Genomic DNA, 13,957 nt, shown 5'->3' on the forward strand with positions numbered 1-13,957 from the left:
AACCTCAGAGTCAGCTGAAAATTTGAGATTTGGCTGCATTTTTTTTTTCAGAGTCGAAAGTGCTTTTTTTCTTGATCTAAAATTAGAGAACTATGTTAAAGAGAACTTGACATTACTTCTATGTAGCTTTTGTACTTTTTATGCGCATGTTTAGTTTGTGTGAGTTATATATTACATCTATAATTATACTACATGTTACAATTTATACTATACTACATAATATATAGTAATATGAGATGCTTTTACCATTTTATAACATATGGCTGAGACTTTTCCATGTCAATATATTTAACTCATAATTTATATAAATATAATTGATGTGAACAGTCCCCTGATTGTGGACATTTAGGTTGCTCCCAAATTTTCACCATTAAAGTAACACTGCTGTAAGCATCCTTGTTCACATATCTTTGGCAGTTATTTGATTTTCTGACTGCATTTCTTTTTTTTTTTTTTTTAAGATTTTATTTTTAAGTAATCTCTACACCCAACATGGGGCTCAAACTCACAACCCCAAGATCAAGAGTCATATGCTGTACCAACTGAGCCAGCCAAGTGCCCCCTTATTGCATTCCCTTTAAATTATTTTCCTTTTTTTAATACATGTTCTCTCCCATATATAAAAATCTACCCATTTATCATTCTCTACCCCCAGCTTTTGCCCCATCTCTAAAAACGCAGACAGTCTGCTCCACAGTTGGCAATTTAACTGCCCAAGCTACTTTCCATTTCAGCCTGGTGATGAGCAAGACCCTGATGCCAAGTGACTGAAGAGGGGTGGGCAGCTCAGCTTGCCTGCTTTCCTCCAGAGCACGTCCAGTGCCATCTAGTGGGAGGAGCCATCCCTTACCAAATTCCAAGGGTCCACATGAAAGTCAGCCTCCCCTGTTGCAGACAATAGTCTTCAAAAGGCTCTTTCCAGATCAGCTTTGTTGACAGCATATTGGAAACCCACAGCTAATGAACCAGATATAGTTGTCCCTGAGCTGTAGGAAAGAATGACCCCCGTGAAACTGATCTAGTGAGCACAAGAGCCACTGAAACCCCCTGGTCATGTTCGGACAGCCCCCAACGTGCTGTCACACCTCACCTATAAATAAGGGGACTATTTATCCCTTATTTGGGGGATAAATGATGCATCCCTGTCCTTTCCATTTCTAATGTTCTATGATCCCTACTAGTCACTGCTAATCCTCTGGAAGAACCCTAGGATTAAATCTGATCCAACAAGGGTAGCAGACAAAATTACTTTTAAAAATTGGTGACAATTTTAAGATTCAAAGGTCTTACTGTCCAGCATGGCATTCAAATTCTGGTGAACTGTGAGAGGGAGGTCATAACTTTATCCTTGAGTGATTCCCTCCAGCCCTGATTCAGCATAATCACATAGAAATCATCCCATCAAAAACCACCTCTTTCAAAACCAGCGGGAATGGTGATAATAAACATTGAGCAGACCTGCCTGAGCCTGCTGGGAATCTGTCTGATTAGTCTGCATTGACTTTAGCATTGGAACTGGTGCAGATTTGCAGTGGAGCTGTAGCAAATGGGGTTGAGAAAAGGCCAGATAATGTGGCTCTCATGGAATATGCAAGATGCTTTAGGTCATGTTTGGGGCTGATAGGTCTGGCCCTGTTGTCGCAAAATATGCATGACCCAGGCTGACAAAATTCCTGACACCCAACAGGACATCATGGCTCTGATGAGCCAGGTGTCCACATGCCTCCTGTTTTTCTGCGTCTCTGCAGCACCCACTGGTCTAGGGGTCTGACAAGGAGGGCAAAGAATGGGTTTGGTAATGGGGCAGTCAAGAGGCAAAATACACTTGTGGACAGGCATGAGAGGATACTTCCAAGATTTCATTGTCTCTCTTCCTTTTGTGGTGCTTAACCTAAGGAATAATATTAACGTTGCTCAGATATGTCTTATTTCCTACAAATGTTTCCCAACTTGGATGATTATGCTGTAATGACAGTTCAGTGATTCTCACTGAAGAGCTTCACTGGCCTCACAAACACAAAAGTGCCCTTTCAAATAACAGCTTTAAAAAAAAAAAAAAAAAGGAATATTTTTACGAAGCTTCTGCCACTTTCTCCCATCTTTTAACCGGTTACTAAGGCAGGAGTGTTCATGGCATAGCCCATAACACCACGCGCTTTCTTGTTGCAGTTACACACCCAAAGAACAACTATTCCTCAAGAACTCCCTGCAGCTCCCTGCTGCCGCTGCTGAATGCCCATGCAGCAACCTCTGGAAAACAGAGCAACTTTACCCGAAAATCATCCAATCACAACAAGGCCTCAGAGGGTAAAGCAGCAAACCCAAAAATGGCAAGCAATCTTCCCAGTGCTGCCGACAGCTCTCACCAGGCCGTGCCAACTAATAAGCAGGTAAGCCGCTCTGGGAAGGCAGACCCTGGTGCAAGGTGCCGGGCAGAAACCACCTGCCTGACCTCGGAGGCCTCCATCAGCCACTGGCCTCGCAGAACTCCCCTGGTCCATCCAGCCACATTTCACAGGCACTTTCCTAGGTGGAGGAAGTGTCCTTCGTACACTGTGGTATTAGGAGAGTCCACCTGAATGAGCCAGCTCTTCCTGTGCCTTTGGGGCCACCACCCCCAAGCCCTGGTCACTGGCCCATGTGCAGAGGGGACTCACACAGACATGGGAACAAGACTCTGTACCTGGCCACTGACGCTACTGGAGGGAGGGAATCTGACATTTGGTTTTGAAGATTCTTTAATTCCCATTGATGTGTAGTTTATCAGTAAGAGGCCAAAGTTAGCTCAAATTTCTCTCTCTTGGGCTTTTGGTAAAGAGAATACATTTCAAAATGACATTATTAATTCTTATCTGCCGTAACACCTAAAAATGTAAGTGTCCAAAGGTCAGTCTTCCTTCATTCCTTTGCTCCTCCACTATATGCTTGAGAAGTGATTTCCCTCGTATCATAGGAGAATGAACAGGAAATGGAATTTGATGATAACAGACGTTGGGCATGCTATAAAGACACCTTTCATGAATTCTAAGAAAGAGAGCTCAAATAAAGAGACTTTTTTAAAGCATTCCCAAATGCTGGTTTTCTAACAAGTGCCCTGTTGGATTTTGTGGTCTAGGTCTTTTAGAATTCTCATTAATTACACTGACAGACATTTCTCTGGCCCCAGGTATCTTCACCAACTCTAAAACAGCACTTTGACAAGGAGCATTTCATATTTCACATCTTCATAGCTTTTGTTCACAGCTTTTGTTCTTTGGTCATTATTAAACCCCATACTAAAATTAAGTCTCAAATTTAGTCTGGGCTTCCCTTTCACTTCTTTAAAAACAAAAGCAACCAGATTAAATGCTAGCCGCATAGATACTTTTTCAGCTCACTGTTATCATTTTCAGCAAAGCATTTCAGGCAAAGGCTCATTTAAATGGAAACATATACACAAGCCAGAGCCCTGTAGACCCAGGGAAGAAAGGCCCTTGTACCGGGCCCTGTGCTTTCTCCCAGCCACGGCCATCCCTATGGAGCAAGACCAAAGAGATGTCACTACTCAGAATCTGTATTCTCCCAAGTACTCAAGATCCTGGAATTCTATTCCCAAATGGCACCAAGCCTGCTCTCAGGATTTTTTTGGACCACTTCCCTGGATATATCACCTTGAGGGCAAACCATACTACCAGTATGCACACTCCTAGGTCCAAAGGATGATTGTTCATGGGTGTGAGGACAAATCTTAAGTGTGCAGGCTGAAGTGTCCACATTTGTGTGTGCAAGGCCCACTCACAATGTTGGAAGGAGTCAGAGGGAGGAAGAGACAATATTCACTCATGTGGTACATGGGCTTGCCTTTGTGCTCTTGGCCTGGGCCTTGAATTATTAGGGGTGGATCTGCCATAAACCTATACCATCCCATCACAAAGCACAAATGTAGAACTTTATAAATTTGTAAGTCATAAAATTACACATTTTAATAGTAGAGATTTGATTTTCAACCAAGGCCCGTATTCATGGAACAACCTATTTATGAATCTTGTCAGGAGACAGTATGTGAAATGGGAATAGCTCCACCACTTTTTAACTGTAGACCTTGGGCAAGTCCTTCAAATTCATTATCCTCATCCATAAAATGAAGCAAATAATAGCAACTGTCTTAAAGGGTCAGTGTGATGATAAATGAGATGGTACCTTGCTTGATGCCTGGAACACTTTAAGCCCTCAATAAATGTTGGCTGTAACTGACCTCATAGAGTTCAGAAATCTTTCCCTTGTACAGAGACAGACAAGCTAACCATTGCTTCCTTTCTACTCTTCCATTTATATTCTTGGTTGCTGATTTGTTGAAGGCTGCCAATTTTCCAGTATGATATTTCGAAACTCGTTGGCTAAGAACTATATAAGGTTTAGAAGAACTAATTACCTCCATGAAAATACATGTTACTTCTATATCCTGCCAGGATCTACCAGATACACCTCATCCTTATACTTACCCAAGATAATATTTCTAAACTATGATATTTGTTTCAAGATGATAAAATAGAAAAACTGCTTTAGACAAGAAAAATTACAAACCGAATTTTAAACAGAATTTTACATTTTTCCTCATACATTGTAATGAGAATTCATATTTCTAGTCTATTTAGAAGGTCCAAGAAATTTTCACGGTAGAGAATCATCATTATCCTGCCTCTGTGTTACATTCATTACAGTATATTTTAAGCATATTTTATGGGATTTCTTTATCCTGGTTCTTGATTTGTCTGTCTTATACTCTGAAACCTCTCTTCCAACATCAGTAATTGGAGTTCCACTTGCAAGACTGTCCACTGTTCTTTTAAGCTTTTATCAGCTTGACCTCATTTTCATCTTGTCATTGTCTTCTAGGATGTAAAAAAAGCTTACCTGTGGCTTAGAAATTTGGTTTCCCTGATGGTATCTGCGGTTTGTTGGCACCTAATACCTATCTCTTTTCTTCTTTTGGTAGAATGGATCTTCTAGCCAAAGACGAAGATTTAATCCACAGTACCATAACAACCGGCTAAATGGGTCTGCCAAGCCCCAGGGCAGTGGTAATGAAGCTGATTTGATGATGAAGGGCAACAACCGCCATGAACACAGAAGACAGCCGCACAATGGCTTCCGTCCCAAAAACAAAGGTGGCGCCAAAAACCAAGAAGCCCCCTTGGGAACAAAGACCCCTGAGGCCCCGGCCCATTCAGAAAAGCCCCGGCGAAGGCAGCACGCTGTAGACAACTCGGAGGCCAGGCCTTTCCGGGGTAATGTCACTAGGGTTTCACAGTGCAATCTCTGCCCTACAAGAATAGAAGTTTCCACAGATGCCGCGGTCCTCTCAGTCCCAGCTGTAACGTTGGTGGCCTGAGCTAGGAGAGAAAAAAGCAGTTTTCACTCAGTTTTGGTTCCCTGCCCGAGGTGCTGACCCAATTCGCTGCCAAAAGAGAGTCAATCAGAATATACAAACCCTATATGGTTGTGTCATCCTCTCTTAATCATTTTTACTAATTCTAATAATCAGCTCTAGCTTGCTTTCATAACATTTCATGGCTTTGCTTGATCTGTTGATGCTTTTTCTCACCAAGACATTGCAGCATTTTAGCCAGGCAGTATTTACTCATTTGTTAGGAAAATCAAGATGTGGCTAAAGATCAGAGGCTCAGTAGCAACCTGTGTTGTAGCAGTGATGTCAGTCCATTGATTGTCTTTAGAGAGTTAATGTTGGAAAAAAAAAATCCTTACTGATCAGACAAACATGATCTGCTGAAGACACATGCGCTTTTGTAGAATTTAACATCTGGTGTTTTTCTGAAAAAAATATATATATACATATATTGCTTTATTTGAAACAAATTAAAATATGCTGCATTTGACACCTGGCTTGCTTTTTTTTATTGATGCCTACTTTATTATTAAATGTAGTACTTTCAGGAAAACTTTAGAGGTTGTGGCACAGATCTCTCCACAATACTCTTTCTCTTCGGACAAGTCTTTTTTCAGAAAAAAAAAATAATGCCTCACAATGGCCCCTGCCAGTACATTGCCCGCATATAAGTGGATATGCACCCCAGTCATCTTACACACAATGTGGTAGTTTGGAAACCTTGGTTGCAAGTGACATAAACCTCAGCTCAGCCTAGCTTAAACAATAAAGACAATTTATTGGTTCAGTGACTGAAAAGTCCAGCAACAAAGTATGCCTTGGGTCCAATTTGATCAGGGCTCCAGCTCATTTCTCTTGATTACCTCCGCTCTCCTTCCTCCATAGGCTGACAGTGTGTTCAGAGTGGTGGCAAATAGCTGCCTTACTTCTAAGATTCAAGTCCATGCCCTACACTGTCTAGAAGAAAAGAGATGCTCTGCAGATAGCATGCATGGGGAGCAAGTATCCTTATCAGAAGTCCCTGCAAGGGTCTTGAAAATCATTGGCCCAGATTGCAGGTAGGCTTGTCGCTACACCAATCAATCACCAGACTGGGGGAGAGGGCAGCAAATAAGATATACTTATTAGCATAGACTAATGGGAGTCCAGCCCCGCAGAAACACAGGGGCTGTGTGGGAAGGGCTACTGTTTCCTCAGGAAGAGAGAATGGACACTGGAGGGCCCAAGCCCCACAGAACCCCACGTCCCCTATCTTTGCAGGGCACTTCAGTAAGGGCACTTCTTCCGTCCAACTTCTTTGTGTCCTACAGATTGGTTGGCTTCTTTCAAGTGCAAATGCTTATTTTGAGCTCAGCGTTAACATTTTTTCTGGCAGCCCAGGTTCAGTGGCTCCCCTCCACAGAGCAGCCCTGAGCAGCGGCCCTGAGCCACGCAACCAAGTACAGGAGGATGTTTGCCTTCTCCGCAGAGAGCTTTCTGAAGTCTCTGGATGTACCTAGAGATTTAATAGGAATTTTAAATGTTAAGTCACATTCCAGGAAGGAAGGAAGGAAGAGGTGTTCGTTCAAATAAGAAAGATAAATGTTCAGGACTGCAATCCCTGTTTACTCCATCTGAGGCCCTGAATTTATATTTTACAAGACAGAAGGACTTTGCACAAATTTTGTGTAGCAAGATTTGGCCTGCCACTGAAAAAATGTCAGTTTAATATGTGACCGCTTTAAAGATGAGTCAAATAATTCTTGCAGCAGGAAAACACTACATTTTCCAGGTCAGGAGTGTACCTGCCTTTGTGAGCCTTGGCCCCTACCACTCTCAGCCTTGACTGACTGCTCTCAGGGTTAAGACAGCTCAAACACATTCGTAAGCACATTGCAAATGCTCCCAGCTCACAGAAAAGAAATAAAACAATGCTAAAAAGTGTTCAGACCTAATTATGGTTTTTTCCCTAGATTTTGCCTTTCTTATGAGACCCTGGGCATGTGAGCATTTACTAATTTGTATGTTTGAAATGGTAATTTCAATATTGTAGTGTCACTGTCAGGTCATTTAAATACTATATTATGTCTGCTCAGGTGGAACCATTGTGATCCTGTCGCATTCTGCCATTCTTTTAAAATGTTTTAAACTCCTTTAAAAAAAAAATCCACAGGCAGAAGCACTCTCCTGTCTCTGCTTAATGCACAATAGCCAGAAAAATAGATTCTTCACTCTTAAACATTTCTTTAGTAGAGGTTAAAACATTTTAATACCCATGAAGATTGAATAACTTCAAAACTCACCTACATTGTACCAAGACCCCATCTGTGAAATTCAAACCTCCCTGTTGGGTTCCCATTACATTCCAAATTTCCATTCCATTTGAGAATCTCTGCAGACTCCAGCTCTGTCCTGTTGAGCCTATCCTAGGGGTGCTGAATGCAGCAACACTTAGAAAGTTCAACAGAAGTCATACAAAATTCATCCTCAATAAAAGACATTATGACAGTTTGAGGGAAGAAACTAGAAACACAACATATCCAAATTAAAGCTCAGTTCACAAGTAGTTCAATTCTGCTGGCATCAGAAAAAGAGATTCTAATTAAATATTCCTAGGGAAGCAACATCAAATGAGGTTAATGGGAAAAGTTGCCAGACCAAAAGCGACCTGCAGATTTTTGCCAAAGTAAGTAAGAGATTTGGAACTTGTGATTCTGAAAGCCTAGATTTGAGCCTCAATTTCAATTTAATCATGAGAAGAGGGAATCTAGGACCTGATCAGTTCTTTTCCTAGGGCAACTGGGGTAGGGGGAGGGTCAGTGGAGTTGGGAGAACTGATTAAAGACTAGAGGTAGGGGTGCCTAAATTCAAAACCTAAATTCAATTGCCTGAGAGTTTTCCCTCTCTCCCTTTCTACCTTGTATCCTACCCTGCCTGTTTAGAGTGCCCTCTTGTGTCTAGAGATGGTAAGATTTTCACTTCTCTACAGACACGCTAACGAGAGCATCCAGAGGCCATACCTAAATGCAGGCACAGGTGGGCTAGGACTCCAGAGTTATCCCAGGCACCAAAAAAGTGAAACAAAAGAGAAATAACCAGTTACCTGCTCCCACATTTCTTCAGCAAACTCATCATCACCATCCGAATCATTCATCTGGCTAATATGCTGCTCCCTGAAAGTACTGAGCCATCCTAACTGCTCTAATTTGGTGAGAAAAAATATGAAGAGTTGCTAAGTGCCAGGGATTCTTGTTACCTCAGAATTTGAAGCACGATTTTAATACTATTCATTGCAAGCTATTAGAAGGAACTTTTTTTCATCCTTTTGCTTTTTCTAACAAGGCTTTATAAATCCTAAGGAAGTTTTCTGTCTATTCTTAGTTTCAAAGAACTCCCTGGTCCTTGGAGGAAATCAGCCCAAACCAGTGTTTAATCCCATTACAGCAGCCCCCTAGGCAAAGGGCACTCTGGTCTGGACCCAGTCGTGCTGTCCAAGAAGCACACAAGGTTGCTTTCATCATGCAGGTTCTTATAAATTATTTTTGGTGATTGATTTTCACAGGACCCCTTGCTTGTGAACTCTGCTTCTTCTCACAGCTTTTGGTGCTACTAGTAAGTTCAAATCTCACAGGTGACATTGCCATACACAGTTTTTAGGGAATAAATAGGTTCTAAGCAAATTTGTTTCTTTGCTTGAGAAAATATGTAGATTTCTCACACATAAAAATAATTATTTCAGAGCTGTAAGTGCAACAATGACCAAAGAATTTCTACAGAAAATGAGTGTAAAAGGTGCCTCCCATCAAAAACAGAAAATACCTATTTTTAACTTCAGGTGCTTAAGTTTGAATTAGATTTACCAGTTCCTAGTCTCTTGTGAGAACATACACTTTCTATAAATTAGTATCACTGTGTAACAACCTGGCCAATAATGTTATTACCCCTCTGCCAATGCCTAACACACAGTAGGAACTCAATAAATACAAGAGAACAGATAGGAAAGAGTGGTCAACTCCAATATGCCTAGAACATTGTGGAGTCTAAATGCAAAATAATCCAATAAGTCAATTCTAAAGAAGATGGGAAGAGAACAGATCTACTAAAGTTTTGACCCTTGTGGCAGACTAGCTTGACTCGCATCCAGGCCTCACCACTTCCCAGCTGTGTAAACTTGGGTGTGTTTCTGAACATCTCATTGCCTCAGTTTCTCCATGGGCTGATAACCATACATACCTTGGAGGTTTTTTGTAAAGATTGAACGAGTTAATCTTTGCAAACCACCTGGAATAATTCCTGGCACTTTGTATGGGTCAGGTAATCACCAAGTAATTACAATGGGAAAGCTTTATAAATTTATATGGGGAAACTTTATATATATGTTCTTTTTTATGTGTGTGTAGGTGTTTATGAATGAGAGAAGAAAGATTAATAAGTAACGAGGGATTAGCTACTAAAGAGTACAGGAATAGCAGACACAGGGACAGTTACCACTGGAGTTGAGGCAGACTGTCCAAGGAAAAAACAAGTTTGGGAGAGCCACCCACCCCTACTCACCCTGGCCCCATAGGCTGAGATTCTGATCCTCTAGAGGAGGGTGTACCTGTGGTCCACTGAGGGTCAAGAAGTTCACTGAGATGCTGGCAGCAAGAAGCCACCTATGGGACACTGGAGAGCCAGAGAGGAGCTCCAGAGGAGGTGCTGGCCACTCTGCCAGGGGTCCCCCTGCAGGGGTGCCACTGAACTCACTAAGAATCTGGCTGGGGTACCAGCAGGGATACTGTTGAATTATCTGGGAAGCCAGTGGAGGTAGGCTGGACTGGAAGCTACTGCCAAAACTGAGGGTGAGGGCTTCTGGGGGTCCCACACCCCAACTAAGCACCACAGGAGCAAGAACACAGGGATGCTCAATGAGCAAAGAAAAAGCCCCTTCCTCACTCCTGTGGTGTCCCTCCAGTGACAAAGCGAGATGGCTAAAGAGAACTGCTTATAGGGTCCAGCTCCTGGATCACAAGCAAGGCAATAAGGAGTGGATTTAGAACTGTAGGGCCCAAGGGCAGGCCACCCCTACAGAACCAAGAGGCAAAAGAGTTGATAACTGGCATAATCTTAGAAAGCACTAGCCGAGGATTTGATAAATAATAGCTATGCAGCATACAGAAGACTAAACAGCATGCAGAAGTCCTGTCCCACTCATCTTCAGAAATGGAGCAGCAAGCTTCCATAGGAGGCCCACCATAGTGCTTAAGAGCCTGTACTCCAGGAAGATAGCATTCATGGGAATCCTGCCTTAGCCTCCTACTAGCCGCTAGGTGGCTTACCAAACCTCTTGGTGCTTCAGTTTCCTCCTCTATAAACTGGGGATGATAATAATAATATACCTACATTCTAGAGTGGTGTACTAAATATGTCAGTATATAGGGCTTAGGGGAGTACGTCTTCATTTTTCTTAGGTAGTTGCTTGCTCAGAACAGCAAACAAGTGTTTTTAGTATTATACATCAGGGAAAAAGAATTTCCCTGCCCTTCAAAGTCCTTCTAGCTAGACTAAGAATCAAACTGACATGAGGCAGATTAACAGTAGAAAATAAATCTTATTTTCATACATATGGGGAATCCACACAGACATGAAATTCCCCAGTCAGGCAAAATGAGGTATACATGTATCCTGAACTAAGGAGAAGTGGGCAGGGGTCTGGAACTTCAAAGGGAAGGAATGCAATTCACAGAAAGATGAAAAAAAGTAAATGTTTGGTAAATAAATGTTTGCTGGGCCACTCAGAAATAATGGGACATAGGGGACTTTGATCAGAGGCCTTGCTAGGTTCCTCTCTGTCTAGGATATCTAGTTCATATTATTCTATAGTTATCTCTGGTGAGTGCTCTCTTCTTGGAACAAGTCCTCTATCTAAATTCTGTTTAGGTCCTTGATGGGGGAAAAAAGGAGCTTTTCCTGAATCTGCTGGGTTTTGATGGCTTTCAGCTCAAAATAATCTTCACGCCAAGTGGTCCATCTTGGGGCAGGCTGCCCTTGGCTCCTACAATACCAAAATCAAAAATGTAACTGGGGGCTAATAGGATACATTTTTAATTGGCAGGCCTGAGATATCCTTTAATTCTCACGGCTCCATTCCTGCTTGGGATGGACAGCTGTGATGTTTCCTCAATATACCATGGGCCCCGGTTAGGAGAAGTGATTATTTTGCTCAGGTTAAGCCACCAAACTGAAGCAATGGTTCTCAACTAGGGGTAGTCAATCTTGTGCCCATCCCCAACCCCTAGGAGACACTTGGAAAAGTCTGGAGACATTTTGGTTATAACAACTAGGGCAGGGATCCCTGGCCAGGGATGCTGCTTGACATCTTACAGTACACAGTACAGTCACCCACAAGAAATAATTATCCAAAATGTCAAATAGTGTCAATGTAGAAAAACCCTCATCTGAAAAAAAAAAAAAAAAAAAGAAAGAAAAAGAAAAACCCTCATCTGGAGGGTACAAGGGGTTTGAAGGAAGGAAAGAGAAACAGAGCTGATGAGCAGGCACATGTTGCCTTGTTCCCCTAGCTATGCTGGGTTCTTGATTGGTTCAGCCTAGTTTACCAAATCCAGACTGTATAACCTACAGCTGAAGTTTAAATATATAGCTTCTGAAGCCCTTGGCCTATTCCCATCATCTACATAGAAGTTGAGTTCCCAACCGAGAAGTTAAGGGCTGAGTTCTTGAAAGAGCTGCTATTGAAGCAGAATGTCCAAAGTTTTAAGAAATCTTGGCAGACAGAAGCAATAGTGGCCTTTTCCCACCTAGCAAATATACTCCCTTTTTCTTTCCGTAACATGCTGTCTAAAACAAGTTTCTCTTCAAGGCTTCAGGCCCCCAGTTCATTTCCGTAGCTGGGAAAAATTTTTACTAAGGTAATGAGGGCTTCGGGGTAAAGGAAGGGAACGAAAAGTATGAGAAGCAACAATACAGCATGAAAAGTTGTTAAATAAACAAGTAGGGAAGAATACTGACTGACAGTTACTATAAAGTTCTATTTGTCTTAGCCAGAGCCTACATCAGGAACCGTCGTCTAGCTATCAAATATGAAATGTATACAGGCTGTCCAAGACAACACATGTGAACAAAGAAAAATTAGCTTTTCTGTAACAATGTGTAAGAATGTGTAAGCCATGTGTATCTCATGAGGCTGACAGAACTGTAAGTGAAAATGGCCCCTTTGAGGCTGCACCACCAACCAAATTCCATGAATAGGAAATTCTGAAAACAGCTGGAAACCAATTTTTTTCTGTTAGCTATTCATGATGTTTCCTTTTTTGGCTTGAAATCATGCATACTAACTGCAGCCCTCAACAAAGAATCACTCATCCACTCTTCACTGAGGAATCAGCAACTTGTTGACAGTTTTCAAGGCTGTTTCCGCATATGGGAAAATGACAGTATTTTCCATCATTAGAAAGTTCCTAGTTAACTTAGGAATACACATATGTAAATAATTTGAATACTTTCCATTTGCTATAGCAGTTCTTTCCCTTCATTTTATCCAATTCATACTTTCCACTTAGTATGTAACCAACATCCTACCAAATATAAATTAAAGCTATCCAAAGGGATTGCAGGTATAAGGCAATTCTTTTTTTTTTTTTTTTTTTTTTTTCTTAAGAAGGCTTCACACAGAGAATGAGGTCAAACAGGGGGCTGAACATGGTTCCCAGCGTGGGGCCTCGAACTCACCACCCTGAGATCAAGACCTGAGCTGAGATTAATTGTCAAAAGCCTAACCAACTGGGCCACCTGTGTGCCCTTAAGGGGCAATCTCTTTTAAGGTACCCTTATATTCATACAAATGTTAGCATTCTCCCCTTTACAGTACAATTTATTACCACAAGTCTTTGTGCACATTCAAAATGCTATTTAAATAAAAAGACCTCCTATGCACAATTTCTCAGATAAAGTCAAATATACTTGCATGTTAATTCCTTCTTTAAAAATCAAGGAATAGCTGGATAATAATTATACTGTATTTAACCACAGACTGGGAAGTGAGTCAACAATTTTTTCAGCGTTAGCACTGGAATAGGACTCAGTCTGTGAATGAAAAAGAAATTGCATCAGCAATTCTAGCAGAAGCAATAAAGCAGGAGGGGAGAGGCCAGACTGCTTTTTTCCTTTCTCAGAAGTCAGGCAGTGTTGGCACCAACCTCTCTGAGATCTCGTGATCCATTGCTCTGGATTACTTTAAACAACTTGACAAGTTATCTAACTGTTATGGTCATTACTAATGGTAATTTTGGTCATTAGCAGTAATCACCCTACTAAGGAACCTCCACTACCACCTCTTTTGTTCTGACTGCATCAACTCTGCAAGGTTGGAAATCAGTTTCCACACCCCCTGAAGATTACCACCAGACACATGTTAAAAAAAAGAATTGGGGCGTGGGGGAGGAAGCTGAGAATTGCCTTAACTGTTTAGAAATTTACTGAAGGACTACCACATACCAGGCATTACACATATAGAGGCAATGGAGTCCCCTCTCTAGTAGGAAACAGATATGTTATCCAATAGTTTAATAACTAACTGCTCAACAACTTTAAATA

At 41.6% G+C, this 13,957-nt stretch overlaps 1 protein-coding gene across 2 annotated transcripts in view; it reads left to right on the top strand.

Annotated features, from left to right (window-relative positions):
* SPATS2L (spermatogenesis associated serine rich 2 like) overlaps nucleotides 1–5,876 on the top strand; it is a 144,004-nt gene extending 138,128 nt beyond the window's left edge. For both annotated transcript variants that reach the window (XM_040475794.1, XM_040475795.1), the window contains 2 exons: nucleotides 2,170–2,390; nucleotides 4,976–5,876. In XM_040475794.1, coding sequence (XP_040331728.1) covers nucleotides 2,170–2,390; nucleotides 4,976–5,371 — 617 coding nt within the window. In that variant the 3' untranslated portion in view covers nucleotides 5,372–5,876. The remainder of the gene's footprint in view (nucleotides 1–2,169; nucleotides 2,391–4,975) is intronic.
* Nucleotides 5,877–13,957: the final 8,081 nt, after the last annotated feature.

The sequence above is a fragment of the Herpailurus yagouaroundi genome, unplaced genomic scaffold, assembly GCF_014898765.1.
Source record: "Herpailurus yagouaroundi ecotype Mexico unplaced genomic scaffold, PumYag 140, whole genome shotgun sequence".
Taxonomy (NCBI): Eukaryota; Metazoa; Chordata; class Mammalia; order Carnivora; family Felidae; genus Herpailurus; species Herpailurus yagouaroundi.